This window comes from Cimex lectularius, unplaced genomic scaffold, assembly GCF_000648675.2.
Source record: "Cimex lectularius strain Harlan isolate CLEC.00 unplaced genomic scaffold, Clec_2.1 scaffold123, whole genome shotgun sequence".
In the NCBI taxonomy this organism is placed as follows: domain Eukaryota; kingdom Metazoa; phylum Arthropoda; class Insecta; order Hemiptera; family Cimicidae; genus Cimex; species Cimex lectularius.
The window spans coordinates 92,902-118,079 of NW_019392886.1; the positions used below are offsets into that span (position 1 = coordinate 92,902).

Below are 25,178 nucleotides of genomic sequence, written 5' to 3' on the forward strand. Positions count from 1 at the left end.
TTACTTTAAACCATCGATCTGAAAGGAAGGATTTCACGATAAGGTAGTAGGCCTGAGGCAGGATACATTTTAACTTATAGAGGAGGCCGGGGTCAAAGGTCAAATGCTTCCGTAACGTCCAGAAATACGGCTGAGCAGTATTGTTTGTTTTCTAGAGCCGAAGAATTAAATAAAAAATAAAAATTAGTTTCAATTAAGGTTTTTAGTTGAGATAAAAAAGTCAGTGTCACGAGCGGGATTCGAACACCGCTCTACCACTTGAGTAACGGCGTATCTAGCCGAAGGTCGTGGGTTCGAATCCCGCTCGTGACACTGACTTTTTATCTTAACTAAAAACCTTAATTAATTGAAAGATATTAATTGGTTAAGCGGACCACAAATACTAGTGAATAAAAATTACGTTATGTTGTAACAATTGCAAACAAGACGTCGGTTCATGACACTATCGTAACATGTTCTAATTGTTAAAAAAAATCATTTTACGCGGAGCCGGCTTAAATCTCGTGACATTTGGTTAGACAGTACAGAGGAACGAATTTGTTGATGGCTGAAAATATGAAAATAACTAGAATCCACGAAAATCAGAAGAAAACAAGCCAGGAATAACGTCCGTACGAATCAAATTTCACGACGACATGAATAAACTGATTTGTTTAATAGAAGGCCTTATCGCCTGCTCATCGATGAGCCCCGGGTGCCACCAGACCCAAATGACATCCTTTCAAATCCTTAAATAAAATCCTTGTTTCACTTGCCCTTTCTAAAATTGCCTCGACACGTAGATTCCGAAATAGACACAACATACCCAGACTCGGGAACGAACTGCCTCGATCGATAATTGCTTTCCTCAACGCGTTGTACAAAATTAGCTAGAAAAACGAGATTTACTCCCTGAAATTTTTTGCTACAACCTAAAACAACATAAGTAAAAATAGTAAAGGAATTATGTATATCACATATGTTACTGGAAGTAATAATATGTTTGTCATATTGTCGATCACCTCCACATGAAATTTTTGAACAATCCAACCATTTTACAGATTAAAAAGAACCTTTTGTTTTTAATGTGTTTTTATTTTTTATGTTTGGATTCACTTCTTGCGACCTCATTTTCTTTTTCCTCGTTTTCTTCTGATGAAGTAGAATCTTTTGAGTCGGTGGACGACGGTGACGGCGTTTTGGTTACGGGTTGCGGCTTCTCGGGTTGCGGCTTCTCTGGCGGTGTTCCCCATCCCGCACAAAGTGAACACAAGGCACATAAATCGCTCAAGCAACAGGCTAAAATGACACATTTCGTTTCAAACAGGACGAGAATTAAGAAAAGGATACCCACGAAATAGATGCCGATTTTGACTGTTTGTTTTGCCCTGACGGAGCAAGAAGCAGTGTACGCCGACTTTACGGAACAACTACCTGATGTCTGGCCGCAACAAGACGGTGGTAGTTCCTTTATTTTCCACTCTTTAGGGCCGGACATACCGCAGCATAACAGGACCGACTGTAGTTTGTCTATTTCCGCTTTGTGCTCGTCATAGGTTCTGAACTTTTCCTCTAGTGTCTTATAGAGAGCCTGTTTGATACTTTCCATGCGCGAAAATACAGCAACGCCGACCACGATTTGTGTTACGACCATCGCCAACATCAGACATGCGTATATTTGGAGCAAGAGGCTGACGTGGCATATCAAGCCGACCAGGCCGATGGAAGCTATAACGAAAAGTACAAACCCCAAGCTGATAAAAGTCCTTCCTATATGAATATGATCTTCGAGGAAAGCGTCAAGAAAGACAACTTCGTTCATTTTCTTCCTCCCGAGTATAATCATGCCGACGCCTATCATCCCAGTGATTAATGTTGCGATTAAGAGACACAACTTCTTCATCAAACACATTATCGTCTTTAGAGATTCTCAAAACAAACAAAAAATAATATTAAAAAATGAATCGTTAATACTCGCTAACTCATCAAACCAAAAAAATTTCTTTTTAAAAGCTTCATAGCTGTTTATTTACTATAAAGACCATATACACATGTTACTTAATGTACGAAAAGGTTGTTATAAATATTAACTTTTATGGTAATTTTATTGTCAAGTGTTAACAGGGGTTCACAATGGGACATCCCCCTGGATATTAAAATGTTTTTGAAAAAAGCCCATTGAGTCCTTCCAATTCAGGGTTGCTGAGCTTCGAACCCATGGCCTTCCAATGGTAAAGTCGAACTCCGGACATAGGCAAAAAAATTGCCGGTCCCATTTAGGACTGTCAGCGCTATTTGTTTCCGAAGTGAGATTCTGTAAGCGTGATATTGCGTCTATTCCCATCTCCACGCAGGTACTGAGAGCGTTTTATTGCTCGAATACTTACTTTTTTTTAAGCAAGGTGATATAACTCTCACCGACCTGAATATGCTCTCGCAAATCCAGCCCAAAATATCTTATATATTTTTAGTGAGATGAAAATTCCTATTTCAGGGTTTTACAGGGTACTTAAAACAAATCCAAATTGGTTTTTACAAAAATAATTTTTTGGGCCTTTATAAATTATCATTATCAATTATAAAAATACGCTAATTTATGTTAACGTTTATATTATTTAACATATTTTATATTTATTTTATTCATATGATTCGACGTATTAGTTTCTTATCATACGTAAAAATAAAAATATATATTAACCTTGAAATAAATGCACAACGAAGGCAGAACGCTATATTTTATAAAATGTACTTAAATTATCTAAAAAAAATTTTTTCTCCTACAGCATAGCAACATCGCTTGGACACTTAGATGATTTTTATTAAAAAAAAGTTTCATCGAAATCTGTGTGTCATGATCATTCTTGACACCTTAAAACTAGATGATAGCATTTGATTTGTCATTTTTTAAGGATGCCACCAAGTGATTTTGAAGACCTTTTACAAAAAGTTGGGGGCAAGTTATGTAAGAAAAAAGAATTTTAAAAATTCTATATCGCCAACCGACAGGCTAGTAAACCGGCGTTAATTTATTATTAGGATTAATCAATTATTTACATTTTTATTTATAAATCGTGAGATGCGGTCTGGTGTGATGTAGGTTTCAGAAAAACATTTTCTTTATCGTGCCAACGTTTCGATCTTTATTGAGATCATCTTCAGGGCTCAAAGTGNCCCTGAAGATGATCTCAATAAAGATCGAAACGTTGGCACGATAAAGAAAATGTTTTTCTGAAACCTACATCACACCAGACCGCATCTCACGATTTCTAAGTAAATATCGATTAACGGTCACTAATCACCACACATTAACATTTTTCCTAAATGCACGGAGAAGATTCGACTGGAGTGTCCAACAACGGACTGAGTATTCCGCGTTCTCCATCCACGATGGTCTACAGCGGTTTAGGTCTACCAGACTTCTCGATCGAAGAGAAGGTAGTGGTCGACATCGATGTACGACTCTCTTACCGCACTCCGAATGTCAGTTATGGTCTTCCTTGACAAGTGGTAGAAAGCCAATTCCAAAAGGTTTGGAGCTCTAAAACAGTAATCAGAAGGCTTCTTGAGAATATGGACGCCATGCATTAGGTTCTGTACTGGAGAGGCATCGAGTGACTATTCGCAAATCAGCATCTCGCTGTACATTTGAACAATGGGGTGCAAGCTGTTCTTTTCACAGATTTATGCCGTTTTGGTTTGAGGCAATCAGATGACCGTGATGTTGTGAAGAAAACGTGGATAACTCTGTTCTTCATATTTCATGCGTGAATCACGGTCTTTTAAAGTCAGGTTTGGTATGGGGGGCCCGTACCAAATTAATTCATATGGAATGGCTCTTTGAGGCACTAAGGTGCATTGAAAAAGTTCTTCTGGAAGCCGTGGCCCCATTTACTCCATTTATTGGGGACAACTTTGTATTAATGCATGATAATCGACAGGTCATCCAGTGCATGGCGGGTGTAGGGATTATGACATTGTTTCCCGTACACTCGGTACCTACTGCGAAACAATAGAAACCTACTGCGGCCTAGAAGCCTGCCACGAAAGAGGATACATCTTAAAATGGATCCTTAATGAGTCCAAAACCTTGTGGAACAATACGACAGGTATGAGGCACGCGAAGAGATTCATTGAAGGATTCCGAAAAAATTAAAAAAGAATTTCTGGCAGGCGACCGTAACCGAATCAGGATTATGGTTGGACTCCTGACTGGGCCTGCTTTCCCATATACTCGGTCGTTCTTAAAAGGAAAATGAGGAATTTAACGTCCGCACCTAGCCTTTTCGGCATTATCGGATGTTTTGATTCTCAGGATGAGAGCTGACACACCTCCACATACGACAGAATGGTGTTACTGCCGCGGCATTGGTGTAGCTCGTTAAAGCTGTAGCTCAGCCCGAAGGCGCAAGACTACCTCGCTCCCTGCTTGCCCATTCCGAGTGGGCGGGTCTGTATTAAGCATCAGATCGTATGCCGCGCGCATAGGGCTACTTAAGCCGAAAATACATCGCGCACTCCCTAGGTAGAGAAGGCCACTCTACCTCCCAGAGTATTGGGGCTTCTCTAGCCTAGAAACTACCGGATCCGCTCTGGCCGCGGTTTTGTTTAAAGTGGAATTGCTAACCACTCCTAGAGGAGTACCTCCTACGGGAAAGGCCTCCAATCGAGCTTAGCCTACACCCACGTGCAAAGCATACTCCAGTAGGAGCAACCGATTCACTACCCGTTCCCATCCGCCACTACTCATGCATTCGAGGGACTTTTCAGCACAATCATAGCGTCCTCAACGCCTATACGCTGCCATCCGATCCGCCGTATCCCGTGTATAACGATGGTCATACGCAAGTTTCGTGCGAAGGTCAAAGACAGTCTCTTCTCTAAGTTCACGCCAGGAGTGTTCCCACGAACCACTACCAGTTCATTCCTAGTGTAGCAGGGGCTGAACTTAGGAACATTTCTGCTACCCCGTACAGATGGTTATGCACCCTCCCCCCGTCTGTGCAGACAGGATTTGGTACTCTAACCCACGTGGGCCTCTGGTAATGTACCAGCCGCCCCCTGCCGGTCCAGAGGCCGACACGAGTACTTGCGTTTTAGAGGGGTTGCCACGCACTCAAGGCTACACCATTATGTTGCGCCTGGACACCCCCCTTGTAACCAACGGTTGGGAGAGGTCGCAAGGAAAAGAAAGAAGTCACCTGGAGTGAGAAATGGACGAGAACGAGAACACGAGGAGCACCTTTTCAGGACCCCGAGCCTTGTCCACACTGTACCACCTATTGTCAAAAATTGAAAATTGAAAGGGATTACGACAAGGAATTGACCAGCATGATCTCCTGACATATAACCCATAAAACATATCTGGACATGATAAAGTGAAGGGTTAGACATCATTCGCCGCCTCCAACAAGCGTTGAAGAATTTCAAACCGCTCTACTTGAAGAAGGGGATTCTGTTTTCCAAGAAGACATCCGGTCGCTTATTTATTCGATGTCCAGGAGGACCACCGAGAGGCCAAAGGTAATCCGCATTGTTAAGAGCAAAACTGGGTAAAAAATTAGTTAAATTTTCATCTATCACTAAATGATTTTCCGGTGTTTTTGTGAATTTTCTTTCAAACTATGAGAATTAAATAATTTTGATTAAAACTCATGAATTTCTGATGTCGTTTAATTTGGTTTACGTTAAAATAAGTATGTTGTAGTCAATTTTTAACGATAAAATTACAAACGATTTTTTTAATGTTTCTGCTTTGTTGAGAACGAGTTGGAAAAATGCGTTTAAGATTAGCATAACAAGATTTCTTCTCTACTCAATAATCGTTGTACCTTTCTTGATATTTTTGAAAATCACGATGCCAAAATTAACTTCAACAAGTTTAAAATCCCCTCGCATCAAAAGAACTGAATCAGACCTATATATCAGTCTGGACACATTGGAACATTTTAAAGGGTCCAATTCTTCTTAGCCTATTTAATAGACGTTCCATTTATTTGTTATAAATACGTTGGAATATGGCTAATTTTACCAGATGTGTCTGGGGACGATTTTAAAATTAGCCAATAAAAACTGTTCGGTTGTCTATTACACAGGTGGAGAGGATAAAAAAAGGGTTAGTCGGCGTCGCACGAATTAACCGTCAAAATTATAATATTAAACCCGGGCCCGGTTCAGCTATTAAAGGAGAAATTGCTTATTTCTCAACCTGCAGAGCCACCGTGGCCGTTGCTGCTGGTGTAACACGGATAATTACCCCCAAGGCGCGTGTCTTAAATGTGACTTATAGCCCGGAGGATATTCGGAATCAACCGTGGATAATCAATCGGATAAGAAACTCGGCTAATTACGTTGCGCCATACGAAATTTGCAGTTTCCACCGTTGGGACAGTTACGCCTTAAACAAATACACGGCCGTGTTTAGATTCATTGCTACAGATTGGACGTCCAATTTAGATAAATTTGTACTCTTAAATGGCCGCATTACACCACTTCTATCTTAAAAAAATGATATATTGGCCATAAAAGTAGATATGATCTAAATTTAAAAAAAAATCAAGTATTATGTTTAAATACAGAAACAAATTATCAAACACTACAAATGATAATGCATCATCAAATCAAACAAACTACCTGTTACTATCCGAATATACAAAATATTTTATATTTCATAGACGAATAGTTTTGTTTACTGACAATAAAAACCAACAGGTTTAAAAATAAACAATCAGTTCTAAGATTTTTGCGGTTGAATTATTCTGCTGACAATATTGTACCCCCTTACACCAGATATAGGAACAGTGTGCAACAAAATCGACCATATTTTATAAAAGTGTAATAAATAATGCAACAAATCCCACTTGGTGGCATTCCAAAACTACAGACTGTTCTGAATTCCGTTCTACAATACTAGGAAATCTGCCGATTGCGCTGTTTATTGTGTACGTTGATTTGTTCCATCGGGCGTGGATATGCGAAATGGCTCGTTAATACCTCAGGTCTTGAAATACCGGAAAATGTCCCTCATTTTTCACCAGGATGAACTTTTAAGAGCTATAAGGATTTCAAAATCCCTAAGCGACATGTTGGCAAGTTGTAAAATCTATTGTTAACAGAGACCAAGGGAAGGATGAAGGATAAAGCAAATGGAGAACAAATATAAATTGTCAGAGCCACTGTAGAGTTAACTTTGTTCTCCAAACTACTCATATCCATGGAGAGGAGGTCCCGAGGCTCGCCTTACTGTCCTTAATCGTCTGACGGATTTATAAGGATAGATTATGTTGAACCTGGATTGGACTAAGGGATTGGGGTGAGTGGAGAGTTTATCATAGAACGTTGAAAATTCGTTGGGAACTCATTGCAAAGATAGTTTGAATTCGCGGCAGACTTCATAATGACTTATAAAGAAAATTACCTATGATTTTGAGAACTTATGATTGGAAGGACTGAAATTGTTTGAGGTGGGTTTAGCGATACCCCATAGTTCCAGTTCATGTCCGAATCGGTTGACAGGATGTCCAGAAGGAGGAATACGTTCGCCTCTGGTGTGGCAAGTGGTAGTGGACAACCTCATATTCCAACTAAATGAAACCAAGCCTATGCAGATGACATTGTTATACTAGTCAGGGGAAAATTCACCTCAATATTAAAAGAGTTCACCCAAAGAGCACTACGCATGGTAGAACAACGGGGACTTAAATCAAAACCCTCAGCAAATTCAATAATTTCATTTACCAAGAAAAAAAAATAGAAATACAAGTCCTATGTGTAACAATGAACTGCTACACTTAAAAAACCGAGGTTACATACCTGGGAAAATCTTTGATAAAAAATGAAACCTGATCTGCAGCATGTCATAAAAATGCTAAAATCGACGACGACGACCACAAGAAAAACTAGTATAAGTAAATCTTGTGTACTACAACCGAAAATGGCCCACTGGCTTTATGTGGCAGTAATAAGGTCCTAATTTTCCTACCTGTCACTAAGATGGTGGACCATAGCTCAGCGCAAACAAGCTTCGAAACGTTAGGCGGCATACAAAGACTGGCGTACAAACACAAGGAAAACAACCTCGTTAATTGCACTAGAAACTCTTCTAAACCTATCTCCATTGGAAATATTTGTACAAGAAGAAGCGAAGAAAAGTTCATTTGGGCCTCTGAAACAATCAAAATGGATGAATTTACAGTTTGTCTAGTTACCTAAATGTAGTCAAAATGAGCCCATGAATTCTTCCCAAATCTCCAAAACCTGGCGAAAAACAAAAACCTGATGATATATTGGGTACCAGGACACAATGAATTTTGTGTAAGAATAAAACAGATACACTGACCAGAGGAGGATCTGCAAGACCAACTATAGAACCTGAACCTCCTTTTGGGATAAACAAAACAAACCCAGAATCCTCCAGCATAGAATGATTACAGAAAAGGCAAAAGGAGAAGTGTATGAGGGAGGAGGCAGAGAATCGGCAGACAAAAATGGTCGATGACCGAATTTCTGGTTCAGACAACACGGAGAAATCTCATAATTTAATAAAGTTTTCTTAATTTTCTAGATTTTGTGTATCAATTCAATTGTGATTACTGATATCGATAATATAAGCTTAAATCACACGTACATAGCTCAGGTACAGTGTTGAAATACTTGGTACGTGGGTCACTCGCAGATCGCTGGCAATTCCAGCTTTGGAGTAATTTAAAATAAATTACCGACAGTCATCGAGAATCATTCAGGCGTATTGGCAGTTCTGGATCAGACCTCGGTCTATCCGTTCAGTCACCGAATTTGGGCTCCAAGAGGGGCTGCTAACAGTTAGATAATTTCAACCCCGAATGCAATCAATTACTAAATTCAAACCTATTAACACTCTCATTCACTCTTAAATACCTTTCATCCTATTTACTTGCCATTCACCTAAGGTAAGTACTCGATATTTATCTATCACCCCTTACACGTATTATGTAACTGTCCTAGTCGAGGGTCACGTACATTCACACCAATAAATACATTCATTGTCAATACATGCTTGGGACATAAAATATCAATATTATATATAACTAGAACAACCCTATTTCTCCTAAAATCGGAACAACGGACTATAATCCTGCTGTGCTCGTGAATTATTCTCACATCGGGTGGCATTCCTACACGCTCAATATATGGAGCCAAGGTGTTGCTTCCCTTCAACTAGGTGGACCATATCCAGCAACGTTCTTTATATGTTGGACACATAACGAGCTTTGGCCAGAAAGTGTCCTTGTGTCAACTTATTTAGATTACGCCGATTACTTAATCGGGTTAGGATGACCCCTCTTCCACGAATCAGATCCTTGAGGACAACCTTTGACTGACGCTGCCGCTACCTCATAGGTTTAGTTAAGCCGACCTGATGATTATCTTTTTTTTCCTTATTTTGTCACGTATTTTGAAAGCCTTTTCCATTCTAAAAAAATTATACCAGAAACTCAAAAAATCATTGATTTGTACTTGAGATGTTGAAGTTTTCCTTCCGAGCTAGAAAATCAATTTCAATTTATCATTTAAATGATAGATAGATAGATAGATAACATGCTTTATTTACATTAAAGAGAAGTGTTACATAATATACAATATTAAAAGCGTTTTACAGCATGGATGCTTATCCGTCTGCCGGAAGTTGGCTGTTTTCTTTTTGTTTTTTTTTTCAGGCGAGCGAAAAATAAAAAATAAAATAAACTATATAATAATGGTAATATTAGAAAACTATAAGTAAAAACTAAATTATAAAAACTAGCTGATTTTAGATACAAGTTAAACAATTATGACTCGGTATTATAATCGTACCTATATTGCCAGGCATGACGTGCATAGTGTGCTAGACATTTCGACCTCTCCATATCCACGATATTTAACAGATCAAGCAGCTGAGACCTGGAAAGCGATTTATAGCCTAGATACAGGATACGGAGTTCAGACAGTATGGGACACTGGGCAACAAAATGAAAGATATCTTCCCTAACTCTTAGGTTACAGAGCGTGCACAAGAAATTTCCGTCGTCTTCCTTCCATGGCACAGAATTGAGGAACACTTGCTCGCATCTGAGTTTAAGAAGCCATCGAAGAGTCGGAAGTTTTATCATTTAAATGATTGTTGTTATTCAAAATAAATTTTTAAAAATCAACCCAAATTAAGTTGCAATTTTATATTTATTTCTCATTTACAAGTTTTTTTCCCCAATTAATCATAAATAAAATTTCATGGCTAATGTCAGGGATTGGAACCCAGAACTGCCATCAATCAGAAAGTGGAAAATATGAGTCGCATACCCTTAGCCAACATTAGATACATAATTCTCTATGTTAACTGTGTTTCTATAACCTGAGAAATCTCCATTGTTTTTTCTTTATACGTAAATGTATATTTTTGCAAATAAAACACACTATATTACTGACAAAGGAGAAATATTATTCGAACTTTTTCTTTCTTACTGTCCTCAACCCTGATCATATTTTAAAATAAAAATTATACGTTTGCTGATCAATAATCAATATCAAAGACAATTAATTACGAATTTGGTTTTTTTTATAGCAGTTCTTGTCAACAACAGTTCAACAATGCCACTGTTATCGCATCCTCCGTTGCGAAAAAGTATATTAAAACGGCTGTCTTTCTCGACTTTGCGCAAGTATTCTATCTGGCCTGGCATGCTGGGATGATGTGTAAACTCAAAGGCATCCTCCTTACTATCTACTACCTTGTCCTAACGTCGTGCAGGAGTCCTCCAAGGTAGTGTGCTTAGTCTAATCTTTTACATAATATAAACTTCTGACATATGACAACTAACGATCTAATCACCCAAATCTTCCTTGGTCACATTTGCAGATGACACTGCAATCCTGCCTACCCACAAAGGTACTGTTCCTCGAGCCTTGGCTTAAAAAGTGGAGAATAAAAATGAATGAAAATAAATTCCAGTACATTAATTTCCCATTACGTCGAGAAAATCCTTCCTCTTGTTTACCTCAACTGTGTCCCTCTACCCACGAGAAACTGTGTTCGCTACATAGAACTATCAATAATCACGTGAATCCGCATACTTAAACGACAAGTACTCAAAAAAATTCTTTCACGACTTTTAGACCGACGATCTGAACTACCCCTAAACAGTAAAAGACTAATATATTAACACATTACTCAAACCGACATGGACTTACTAGTATATTGGGCTCAGCCAAAGCATCCAAGTCTTCATCGAATCCAATCCTTCCCGTCCAAAACTCTCCGCTGTATTACAAATGTTCCTTTCTATGTGTCCAATCGAACTCCTCATGACCTCAACCTCCCTTAAGTTTCCTGCGCCATCAAATCAAGATACGACAAATTCCACTCTTGATCACAGGACATCCCGATCCCTTAGTAACAGAACCTTTCACGACCACACTTCCCCATACTCAACACGACCGACTGAAACGCCGATGATTGATTGATTTTGATGATTTTAACTCGAGTGATAGCGAATAACAAGTGTTTACTTTTAGAGGTCAGGCTTTATCTAAGTCGGAGTTTCACTTCTTGACTTCTCCGCTCATGACAATACAAGTCAATTATCCTTTTTCAACATTATATTTGCTTGTTTTAGTTAAATCTACAGTTGTAAATTTCAAATAAAACGAAAAAAAAGTTTTTGTAAATACCTAAAGGATAGTTTCGCTAGTTTAAAATATTGTTTCAATTTATTTTCTCATTGCAACGTTTGTTTTAGGTATATTAATTAACTAAGTGAAGCTTTTTGTTAAAAATTACTAATATTTAATTTCACTAGACTTTATTGCTTCTGTTTGTATTTGATTGTTGGTTTCTTTGCAACTAACTTGTCAAAAAGTAAGTTAACTTTTGCAATTTAACATATTTGCTTTGAATATGTGAACAAATACAGCTTATTGAAGAAGAACAATCAATTATTTATAAAAGCTTACGATTAAATCCTCTCGGTCAAACACGAATGCAAATTTTGGTATTTTAAAGAAACTCGTCGTTTTATTGTAATATTTTCGCTAAAATCTGACTAGTGTGATATTTCATAAAGGTTTTGACAGGTTGGGCCATGAGTTTAAAATCGGGTCGCAAGTCAGGGAGCCGGTAGTGGGGCCGGTGGGACAGGAATAGTGCATTGGGGAGATAAGGTCACTGCATCTCCTGACCTCCAAAACGCGAATGACGCATCCGTTACCGTCGGGCTCTGTTTTAAGATCCGTCCGGCTGAGTTAAGACGTCTTTTAACCTTTCTTTCCTGAAATAAATTCTCAGCGGTATTAAATCCGATGATTTGCTTTTCGTTTTCTAATCCGAAGGCTGTGAAGTTGGGACGGTGTTGCTCCGTCGACTTCCATTGGAACGGACGGCTTAATCGAAAAGAGCTCTGCAAAACGAGAGCAAGAGTTTAAAAAAATGGGCCTTTTATTTTTATATTTTCGGGACTTATTTAAATGATAATCTTTTTTAACCTAACCTTAATAATATCTAATTATACAGGGTGGTCGGCTACTCGTGTCACAAACTTTGCCAGTAGTTTCTACATTCAAAAAGGAAACAAAAAGTCCCAATTAACTATGGTCCGAATCTCAACAGTTTCGGAGTTATTTCAATTTTTCTAATTTTTTAAGATTTCACGACCTTGCTTCAAATAAACAATGATAACTCCTAAACTAAAAGGTATTGGACAAATTCGTTGATACATTGAAAACTTCGTTAAATTTCCGATAAGATCTGATCAATACAAAACTTGTATCCGATGGTGAAATATGCATTTTAGTAGCCAAAACTTTGACTACTTAAAATTTACTTATTAAAATTTCCTATGGTGATTCTTAACTAATATTTTCAAACCTAGAGACCAGCAAATTTGAGAAAACGTACTCCATTTAATATCATTTTTAGTGGTCTAATTCCTTTTTAATTACTTTTTTTCAAAGATGACGAAATTAATGAAGGAAAGGAAGAAACCGTGTTTACTGATTAGTAAAGTGGAAAGGTGGGTTGAGACGGGAAGTTAGTGTCCGAGTGGATCGAAGTCACGATAGCTCCAATGGTAGAGCAGCTGCGTATCTAGCCAAAGATCGTGGGTTCGAATCCCGCTCATGACACTGACTTTTTTATCTCAACTAAAAACCTTAATTGATATTATGAATTGTATTAGAAAGTTTAAGGGTAAAAGCATAATAATAATAGTATATGATACCAACATTGCTATGTATAAAGAAAAACACTGCATGTATACAGGGTGAATTGCTACTCGTGCTACAAACTTCTCCAGTAGATTCTTCACCCTAAAATGAACAAAAAAGTTCATATTGTCCATGGTCCGATTCTCAACNAATGGAGACCCCATTGGTAACCCTTTCATTTCGTAAAATTGATTATTGAATTTACAATAATTAGATAGTTGGCATATATTTAAGAGGTATATTATATCATTTTTCACAAATTCGTTACCATGTACGGACCATGTATATTGTTCTTTTACAAAATAGATTGATTTATTAACCACCATCAATGTGATAGAGCTGATGAATTTCTTTTTGCATTTTCTTGTTAAATTTAAATGTTTCTTTATTTTTTATTTTAACACATCCTAAATTATTTTATTTTATTTACCGCTATAAAAATGTATAGCTATAAAAATGTACCATTGTTGAAAGTAGAATGTTTGAGTTTTGAAGGAAATTGTATTATTAATTTGACATTATTGCCCTTTGCCATATTAAAAATGTTTAGATTTCTGCTTTTAAGAATTCTTCTGGTCAGTTAATAATTCCGTCTAGTCCTAGGAATGCCGATATAAAGTCCAAGTTTATTTCCCTGTTTTTAAAATGGGAATTTTTTTTGCTAATTTGTTTTCTAAAAAGCCACTGGGTTGTATATCGCACGGGCAAGAAATTCTGAAATATTTTCCGTTATGTGAACTTAATTACAGCATTAAATAAGCCCGCCATCCGACATTCCCGACGGCTTCTTTAAAACGAGTGAAACGTCTTAATCCTTTTAAAATGCTTAGTTTCCCCCCCCCCGTCCTTCAGGATTATCAGGGTTAGACGTAGCCGTGAAGAAGTCGGATTGCAGGCCCAGCTCGACGACGCCTCAAAGGAGTTTGAAGTGACTGGATGAGAGAGAAAAATTATCGGTCCCGTACTCTAATGGAACCATGACTCAGTGAGGTTACTCTACCTCCATTTCTCACTTGGTCTCCCGAAGATTTTTTCAACCGAATTTTTTGAATTCTCTAACACTTTCTTAGAAATTACAACAGTGACACCTGGCACATACAAGAAGTCAATTATCTACCATATTTTATCACAAGTATTTGTTACTTAACTTATTGGTAGTAAAGAATGGATGTTATAAATGACAATGTGAGATATGTCACTATGATCTCACTCTTTCTCTCTTTCGGAAAATTGTAGAAGATCTCTTGGCTACAGTTGTTTCAAAAGACGTGTACCCTTTCCAAAGAAGGGTCAGGAAAGCTGAATTAATCGAATAGATCTCTTTTTTTGGCTTTGGCAAAATTATTATAGCAGGATTTATTGAGTATGTTGATGATCGTTAATAATTTAACGAGCGCCTCTTTTTTTGTAAAAAAAAATCTTTTCCATAGATCTCTCTTCTACTGTCCTCTCGGAAACATTCTTCACAACATCCTATAAAGTTTCAACGGACTATAAAGGAGAGGAAGAACACAGGAGAGCATCAGTACAATGATATGGTATGCAGATGGTCCCAAAGAAATGAAGGAACCGGATCGGGTATTTACTGTACAAACCCAAAACGAGCAATTAAACTCATTAGGGAAGTACACTTCGGTCTTTCAAGAGGAAATACATGCCTTCAATGCTTGTGCCTGGAAAATCTTAAAGGACGTTAAACTGGCAAAAAAATCCTCATAAGATGTGATAGCAAAGCAACAATTAAAGCAATAGCTTGAAAAGAAATACCTCAAAATTAGTAGTGAATTCACCCAAAACCTCCAAATCCTGGGGAAACACAGCAACCTGATTATCCCTTGGGTGCCAGGGCACAGGGGAATTTTGGGTATCGAGAAAGCAGACAGACTGGCCAGCCATGAATCTGCAAGACTATACGTTGGATAACATAAACAAATATAGAATCCACCACCGCAGAATGGATTAAAACAAAATAAAAGGAGAAGTGGATAAACTCTAGCGGTGCTAGACAGTAAACTTATGATGAAACAACCCTCACCAAGACTGGCAAAATCACTGCTGCAACTGGAGAGGGCTAAACTCAGAGAAAAAGAAAGGACTACTAGCCGGTCACTGGCATCTGACAACATATCTATACAACATGGGAATATACATCCATAATCCCATCTGCAGATTATGTAGTGAGGAGGAAGAAACAGCCACCCATATCATCTTCGAATGCGAAGCAACAGCTCGATGGACATTCAAACTAACATACGAAAAAACCTGAATTGTAGCAGTGAGAGTCAAGGCCCTGATACTTCTAAGGAGAAGGATAGAGTCTATTAGAGAGAGGGAGAGAGAGAGAGAGAGAGAGAGAGAGAGAGAGAGAGAGAGAGAGAGAGAAAGAGAGAGAGAGAGAAAGAGAGAGAGATTTATGAGAAGAAGGTCGTAATTAGATAAATTCTCCCGTTTAAGGGATGATGGCAGTTTAACGTTTCGTGCTTGGTCTGAAGGCAGAATGACTGATGATGAATCCTTCGGGAAGACTTAACCTCCGAATTCAGACTCTAGACCAAGGTGACTGATCATACTGTTTTTGATTCTGATCTAACTCTCTCACTCAGGTTCCGACTGTCACTGATTCCATCTAAGCTTTGTTTCTGACTGACCCTAGCTCCCAATCTCGATTACAGCCTGTCTTATATCGCAAGTTAGCCAGGAACGGCGTTAAGTGTGTTAACTTAAATGTGTCGACCCCGGGTGTGACCTCGGATCGCAATAGATGACAAAAGTAAACTTGACATGGCACTCACATGAACAGTTCGATACGGCCTGGCGTTTTAACCCAAATCGAATACAAATTTTCTAATCCTCCGCTTCATCATTGAACAGTACGTCTCTGACCTCGCCATATATAATGTTTTAAAAATATCATTTTTATCAAATTTAACTCGATAGATCCGATTCCACGCAAAATTACCCCCAAACCCAATTCTCTCATTAGAAACTAACATTTCCAACCTTCCCAGAAAATTCATAAGGCCATTAATGCTGACGGCACCGTGATCACTAGGTATCATAAGGACACTATTTTTTGATGCCAATCTCCCTTTGAATACAAAATTGAGTATTACTTTGTACGTAGTACAGGAACCCACGGTATAATGTGAATAGAAAGGGATCTTGGATAATGCCTTGTGGGAGTGTAAAGAAGGTAGTCATGCATTCATCCTGCTGAGATATGAGAAAAGACTTACAGTTGAGGAAGAAGTAAAACACGGTCTTTGGTGCCAAAATCTATGAAATGCCTTTGGCTATGGTTACTATGGATGGCAATTCTGAGGAAATTTTGTTCTGACGAATACGCCCAAAAGCGTCGTCAGAACAGGTTGGTTACATTGTGCGCGTTTTCTGATAGTACATTTCTGCCTCCAGCAAAATGGACGAACTTAATGAGTTTTATTTTCTTAAAAGTCCGTTGATTAAGCTATTGTTGATAGATTTTTTTTTAACCACTTATTTTCCACAAGAAACGAGAAAGGAGAATTTCAAATTTATTGCTAGTCCCTTAAAAAATTCGTAATAATCCATGTATGTTTAGCGGTTATAATTTAACCGATTAATTAAAATGAAATTTGAAAAATGACAAAAAGAGGGAAAATTCGAACGTTGTAGGTGGAGATGTGTTTGTGTCCGAGGGATCGAAATCACGATAGCCTCAAGTGGTAGAGTAGCGGCGTATTGAGCCGAAGGTCATGTGTTCGAATCGCGCTCGGGACGCTAATTTTTCTTCTCAACCAAAAACCTTAGATAAAAAGAATTATTCACTAGAGCAATTAATATGGTTAATTATGACCACCAACCAATATGGCTTATTCCTAGTTAGGAAGTTGATGTCCGAGTGGATCGAGGTCACGATAGCTCAAGTGGTAGAGCAGCGGCGTATCTAGCCGAAGATCGTGGGTTCGAATCCCGCTCGTGCCATAGACTTTTTTTCATCTCACTAAACACCTTAATTAATTGTAACTTATTCCTAGGGTTGACTTCCCCCACTTTGCCCGAGAAGTATCTCTGTTGTGATATTTTTGGTCGTTCATGTCCCACAAACACCGATTCTCAAAAACAAGATTAATCAGTCATCTATATCCATGATGAAATACCAAAACTGTCAAAATTTAACGAAAAAAGAAAACTGGTTTGAACCCTCGAATGGTTCTGACGACATCGACAATGTTCTGACATGCACTTCGCAACCAAAGTAAACAGTCTCATTGGAAAATAAGTATTTGTTCAGACGAACTCGTCAGTATAAAATTTCGTCAGAATTCGCATTTTGCATCCATAGTAACCGTAGCCTTACTCGTGTTAAACTGGTTAACATTTTATGAGGCTGTCGATTGTCGCTTTATTAAGTTTATCTAAAACGCGTTTCATAATATATAATGCATTATAATTTAATAACAAGATGTTCACATGCCAAAATGTATAATGATCCAGATAAGAAAATCATTTAATCACTCTATTTCAAATTTGCTAGTTGTAAACATAATGAAAAGTTTTATTGATTGATAAATGTATAAGGCGACTATTTTTTTAAACATGTTCAGAGTTTCCTTCATTAAATACCCTTAAATGTAGATTATGAAACCGTAACTAATTAGTACCTAAACAATCTGGGAAACCGCGTAGCCGTCCATATTTAGTTGGAACATGTATTCGAACAGCTGGTCTATGATGTTATTGTACATTTTAGCTATCCGCCGGAATTTTGTGCGAGTTGGGTGTCGGGCTTTTGTTAACAATCCAATTAAGTTTCCCTCCTTAAAAAGAACCAGGGAGGCGATAACGATATCATTTGCTATTCCTTTTCGGACTTTCACTTTTTTTGAGGAAGCTGAGTGTGGGTGTACCACCGTCCGAGTGCGATTGTCGTTTAGCCTGAACCCGAGGGCGCTTTTACAATTTCTCTTAAACAGAATGTCGATTCGCCTGTAAAACAACAATTTTAAGGCAATTCACGCGTGAAAGCCGTGCCTACGATCTTACACAAAATCCCTGAATGTTTCTATTGTCCCTAAAACCTCTTAAGTTAAACGCATGGTACTTAACCGGTCTCTGACTGTTTGGTTTTCTCCCTCTCTTTCTACATAACTCTCATTCTTTATCTTTCGTTATTATACAAACTATTTAGATACGGAAATTAAACTATTTTTGTTTCTTCATGCTTCAAAACTTTGTCCTCCTTCAATTAGAGAAAGTACATATAAAATGTAAAATTTTTTAAGCTACTTTTTAGTGGTTATCCTTTATTTATTTAATTTTATACGTTGAAAATGCTGAACTTACGAAAACCAAAAATTCGCCAAGATAAGCCTTGAAATTTGTTTTTATCATTTAGTGACACTGTTTTTTGGCCTGCGCCATAGGTCATCATATAATATACTTCTTCAACGGTCTATCGGTTTGATGTTTCTTTTCTAAACATCTTATTTCGTCCTTCTCTATCCTTCGCTAGTGCTATTTGATCCCTCCATACAATTCGTACCAAAATTCATACCATCCTCCCACATCCTCCGTGGTCTCCCTTCAAAGTCTAAGCTTCTTATGTCATCTGTCGGACTTTCCCAAGCCAACGTTCTTTATTATCCTCTGTCTTCTTCTCTGCTTATGTTCTTATAAAAAATGGTTAATAGAATCGATATCATTCGTATTAAAGAAAGACCAAACCCCCTTCTGTTAATTCACGAATAATTCAAATTTATTAAATCTCACCGCTGTTCAAAAAATCAGCGATTACCTTTAGGGAATAATTATTGAAATTTTCTTTATGAACATTATGTAAACAAATTAGAGAGTACTTTACATAGAGTAAAGTAGGTAAAAGAATGCATTTTAAGAATACAATTGTCCTTACACATTTGGATTATATTTTTAGTAAGAGTAGACAAGTTAACCTTCCCTTCTGTTATTTTTTCTAAAAATGCGAAAACGTTAAATCCTATTTATGAGAAATACAATTTCTAATAATTCTGTTAAGCTGGATAAAAGCTGGTGTGCTTCTACGACCCAGTTTGGTTTCAGACTTGTCGACACCATCTCCTCTGCTCTAGAGGATAGAGTCTATTGCTTGAGTACGTCCGTTGATATAGCACAGGCTTTAATGGGGTAACCCGGGCATGTTTTATAAATTTAACCTCTTACTGCCCATTTCTTAGTACCTTATCCTGAAATCAAAATATGGAAACCGACCGCTGCTTAAGAGTGATGAGCTGCAGTAAGCTATCGGAAATCAGATCGATAAGTGCGTCCCACAAGGGAGCATTCCTTTCTATCTAATGCTGACCTACATGCACACTTTCACCATCCATCTTAACTTTGTCCACTAAGTCGAATCCTATCCAAGCTACCTCCAATATCCACACCTTGAGCTTATTGAAGACTGATACAAATAGTGGAGGACAAGACTGAATGAAGAAAAATGTAGTCAGTGTACGTTCACATTAATCAATATCCGTCGTATATCATCAGCAAAAAGATGCCGGCTTGCATTCACGTCAACACGTCAAATACGGATTCTACCTAGTCATCAAACTGACGTGGAATCGATAATTCTTAACAGAACTGATAACGGCAAGACTTCTAGGACAGAAATCCGGGATGACCGTCAAAACTAAACAACTTACACAAGACTTTACTGCGACCACTTTGCACATAGGAGTGGAGGTGTTTCTGCCAAGCCATCTAACATCCAGCCCATCTAATCCTTCCAAACAAAAGTCCTCAGTCATCAAAGCAACTTACTGTGTCACTAACTTCTCAATCCACAACGACCTCAGCATCACTTTTCCCAATGAACTCAACCGCTCCCAATTCCAAAAGGTTCACACTAACCTCTCGTTCGATTCTAACCCTATTGCTCGAGCTACACATTCCTATCCTAAAAATCCGCCACGTCACCTTAATCTACGACGGCCTCAAGACCTTGTTCCTTACCCCTGACAGCCCCCCCCCTTCAGTATGGGCCTTGTCAGGCCAAAGCATTGGCCATCAAGATGGGCCTATACCTCCCTGGTTAGCTCCACCTACTGTGTTCAGATGGTCCAACCCATCCATGGTCAAAGATTGGACCAGCAGGCCTTTGCTTATTTTTCCTGTGCCCTGATGGATCACCCACCCTGGGAGTCGTGGCCCACTATGTGTGGAACTACGTGATATAGTGTGGTTTGAGACTCGAGACCCCAAACGGCTCACCTCGTGTTCTCATCCACGGCCCTTTTTCTCAATCCGAGTTCCTTCATTCTATCCTATGACCCCTCCCAACCCTTGGTTGCAAGGGGGTATCCGGGCACAAAATAAAGGTGCAGCACAGAGGGCGTAGCAACCTCTCTAAAGCACAAGCTGTACTTGTGTCGGCCTAGGGTCGGCATGGGCGGCGGGTGCCTTAGCAGAGTCACGCGAGGGCCAGTGCACTAGATCCTGTCTGCATAGATGGGGGAGGGTGTATGGCCATCTGTACCACGGGGTGACTGAAAAGTTTCAAAATTAGCCCTAGTCACACTGGCAATGGTTTCGTGGTGGTGCGTGGTGACGCCCCTGGCGGGAACTTAGATAGAGGCTGTTTTCTATTTGTGACCTTCGTGAAGCTTGCGTATGGCCAACGTAAAACCCCCCAGCCTCACGGGAGACGTTGCGACCGAACGACAGCATGTAAGCGTTGAGGATGATGATGAATGATGATGAGGATGATCATGCCTCGAATGCGTAAGTAAGCGAATGGAAGCGGGTGGTGAGTCGGTGTCTTAAACTCGAGTATGCTTTGCATTGTGGTGCGTATGACCGGCGTGGTACCCTTGGGGAAGCGAAGGATCGGACCACCTAGGCTGAGCCTATGGCGTCCCTCGAATGCGCGTAGCAGGTGTAGGCTGAGCTCGATAGGAGACTTTACCGTAGGCGGTGCTCATCTAGGCGGTGGTTAGCAATTCCACTTTAAGCTAAACCGCTGCCGGGGCGTTCCCGGAAGTTTCTACGCTGGGGGAGCCTCTATACTCAGAGAGAAAGAGTGGCCTTCTCTATCTAGTGAGTACGCGGGGGGGGGGACGGGCCGATGTATTTCGGCCTGTTAGCCCCTCGCGTGCGGCATACGACCAGATGCACAATGCGGGCCCGACCATTCGGAGTGGACAAGCGGAGAGGGTGGTTGTACTGGCCCTTAGGGACTGGGAAACCTCTACACCAATGCTGCGGCGGTAACACCATTCCGTCGTATGCAGAAGTGCGTCAGCTGTCATCTTGAGAATCAAAACGCCCGATAAGGCCGAATAGGCTAGGTGATCCTCTTGTCTTGTTGACGATGAGTACTCGGGAACGCAATGTCCTGAAGGATGTCGAAGTCGAGGAAATCATTGCTATAACTTTGTGTATGGCTATTTGAATTATTGCTATTTATATGTTATTGACTGAAACCTGGTTAGAAACAACAAACAACGTCCCCCCAATGTTTGTTCATTGTGTGGGCTGGCTTTTTTCATATTGCTTTATTTATGCTGCTTTCGTTATGAATGTGTGTATAAAAGGCTAAAAGATCTTTTTGTCGAGATATCGCTATTTTTTATGTGCTCAGAAACCATCTCACCTCGCTAACGGTCTGCAGTTAGTTTGAAGATGCAAGGAGGCATAATTGAACCTGTTGGAATTGACAGGCGTGTTAACATCCGTTGCCTAATAAAGTTTCTCTGATGGTGCCGGAACAATTAGGCGCCCACAATAAGATGTATAATTTATAATAATGGAATACAATACGCCCTAGTGTCGCGTCGGCGAGCCCTTCCTAAAAGCAGAGAAAGCTTTTGGCTTTTTATCACAGTTTTTAATCATTCTTTTGTAGGTCCACCACCCATGCCGATTTCCGCGGGTGGAAGAATAATTTAGAAGCGATTTTTTATCTCTTGACAAGACCCTATATAAATTCGGCTCATTGGACCCTAGTTATGTCTATCGTCTACCCGTTTCCGAAAGATTTATACGAATTTGGCCTTATGCTATTAGGTTCGAACAAACGTGAAATTTACCGGTCACATATTATTTACCTGTCGGCTTTTTATATAGTTTTGACCTTTAATATTTAAGTTAAAAAATTAATTAATAAAGTTGAATTTTTCTATGATTATTTTGTTTTTGAAAGCCTGAAATATCTCAATATAAATTTAAACATTATTTGTAAGAAAAATAATAAATAAAAAAGCCTTTTCGACCCTTCTGAGTTCTTCCTCAGCCAATTTGTGAGTGTTTTTATTCTATCTAGGAAGGATTTTCAGGTATCATTAGACATAAAATTAATATTAATGACATGCGAGTTACATCATAATATTACGCAAATTTCGCAGGTTTTCTTCCTGATATTTTCCAACGGTAATAAACAACAATCATTGTGATTCATTCTAATACTTCGATTAGGATTCAATAATGACATCATGGAAATTAATTTTAACAATACAGCGGAGAGAATATTAATGGTGACTAATAACTTATAGTAGGAGGGAAATAAGTAATAAAGTACGTTTGACTCATTAGCCAGTTATTTATGTGGCTTGCAATAATTTATAGCTGTGGTATTATGGCAAACTAAGGACATCTAGTTTGTTAATTTTGTTATTGTAATTTTTTTATAAAATTTAGCACTTAGTTGCATGTGTGTTATTATTTGTTAGTTACTTTATAAATAAATTTCATTATTTACTATTAGAGTTATTATTAAAAAAACGCATGTTTACTTACATGGTGGTCCTTTTCGTCGTCAGGAAGACTCTTTTTTTCCATCCTAAGGATCCTCAATCCTAAACTTCATCAGAAGTGAAATTTATCACAAATCAGCGGCCAGTAAAAGAATCCCCAAGTTATGACCTTACTATCACAAACATCTTTCAAAATATTCCAAAAAAACCATACTTTTCCTACCGGCTATTCATAACTCTTTAAAACTACTTTTCCAATCCAATATAATCTCTCAATAATGAACTCATTCCGAACCTCAAAAACCTCGGCATTTCCCTCTCGCCATATCAATTTGCTGCCATAACTTGGCAAAATCATAAAAACACCTATACTCCATATTTGAAGGCTCCAATGCGATTCAATCCGATTAATTCAGGTTCTGGCGATATCACTCTACTATTTGTAATTTGAAGAGTGCTGTAGACATTGCATGGGCGGAAGAAATGCTGCTCCGGTTTCTTAGACGTTAGACAATCGAGAGTGAATCCACCTTAAAATCCACCTCACCTTAAAATTCAATCTAACAGATGGGTACTTTGAAGTACGAACTTGAACATCCAAGGAGTAATCGGCAAAGGGGGACCTTTTAGAATAGGAACAAATAATCAGCAAGAAACACAAGAATTTACTCTTACCCTTACCTTCCTTGGGCCTCCTCCCTTCACAGGGCGAGACCGAAGGAAGGCGTTACGTACCCCACGACCCAAAATTAGAAGCAAAAATAGATAGAGGCCGAGGTCCCCCTAAGGTACGTGGGGAGGTGGAGGGATAAAAAAAAAAAAAAAGAACCTGAACATCCTTCTCACCCATCCGCTATGCCATATCGGGTGTTCCGCAAGGCAGCACACTTGGTCATATACTCTATACATTATACACTGCAGATATTCCTATCAATCTCGATAAAAATACATCACATATGCGACGATGCCCCAATCCTTTTAGCAAATAGTATGAATATGGATTTGACTTCGGTGACCTTGATTCTGCACGGAGCCGGAGCCTGAATTCGAAGATGTGCAGGTGATTTTGAACATGCTGTTCATCAGGACGGGGTTAGAATCAGGGAAGGATTGCAGAATTATTGACAATAGTAAGTGTAAGGAAAAGAAGGGTCGTCGGTGGCCGCAACGGTTTAGGCGTTGACACGGTAAAGGTCCCGGGTTCGAATCCAGCGGCCCTGCATTCGAGCCCGACATACTTGCAAATGGGCAAAAAACACCGGCACTCACGGGTTGATATAACCATCGTTGATATAACTGTTGCGAAAACCATCGTTAAAAAAAAGTGTGATGGTGTTCGATGCCGTGGGTAGGACGGTTGATATTTCGAACATTTTATGTATGACCGGTGTTCGTGGGTTCGATCCCTACTGTCAGCCCTGGAATTTTCCATATACTTGCAAATGGGCAAAAAACACCGGCACTCACGGATTGATATAACCATCGTTGATATAACTGTTGCGAAAACCATCGTTAAAAAAAAAGTGTGATGGTGTTAGATGCCGTGGATAGGACGGTTGATATTTCCAAAATTTTATGTATGACCGGGACGGCTGTAACCGAGAGTTTAGCCTGAAATACTGTCATAGACCCCGCGTTCGTGGGTTCGATCCCTACTGTCAGCCCTGGAATTTTCCATCACGCATCCCTGCCCGATAAATCAATGAGTACAAGAACCTCTAAATAATATGGAAATTTAAAAAAAAATTTAGAAGCTATTGCTTTTAGAAGCTACCAAAACACCTTATTTGTTTACTTTGCATTAATTTCATTCTTTTTAATAGAAGGTTCAACATCTTAATGGATAGTTGTTCAAACCACTTTTAACCAAAAATGAAAATAAATTAAGTTAATTAAAACTTAATTTTACGTAACTGACCTTTAAGAAATTAAGTAGTAAGCTGAAGAATTTTCCTGTAACGCGGAAATGTGTAAATATTCAATAAGCCAAGAAAATAGTACTTAAACATTTGACTAAAAATTGGGAAATACGTAAAAATTTATATTGATTAATTAATCTTTATCAAAGGTATTGGTTAAGATAAAAAAGCACTAATTAAACTAAGTTAAAGCACTAAGTTAAAATAAAAAAGGTCGTGGGTTCGATTCCCACCGTCGCCTCTGGCCCTTTTTTCACAATAACACCCCCCCCACAATTTGAACACACATATAAGAATTGACACATGGCTAATATGCATAGTTCATAACGCAAAAAAAAAGCCAGTGTCACGAGCGGGATTC

The 25,178-nt window shown here is 38.8% G+C and overlaps 1 protein-coding gene across 2 annotated transcripts; it reads right to left on the minus strand.

Annotated features, from left to right (window-relative positions):
* Positions 1-427: 427 nt before the first annotated feature.
* On the minus strand, positions 428-2,043 carry LOC106673950 (tetraspanin-6-like). Of its 2 annotated transcripts, XM_014406350.2 has the most exons (2): positions 1,334-2,043; positions 1,099-1,278 (listed from the first exon to the last, which is right to left on the minus strand). In XM_014406350.2, the coding sequence occupies exons 1-2, from the start codon at positions 1,889-1,891 to the stop codon at positions 1,267-1,269; spliced, it is 570 nt and encodes a 189-aa protein (XP_014261836.1). In that variant the 5' UTR covers positions 1,892-2,043; the 3' UTR covers positions 1,099-1,266. The 2 variants fall into 2 exon arrangements, with proteins under 2 accessions (XP_014261835.1, XP_014261836.1); XM_014406349.2 differs by having other exon boundaries at positions 428-2,043.
* Positions 2,044-25,178: the final 23,135 nt, after the last annotated feature.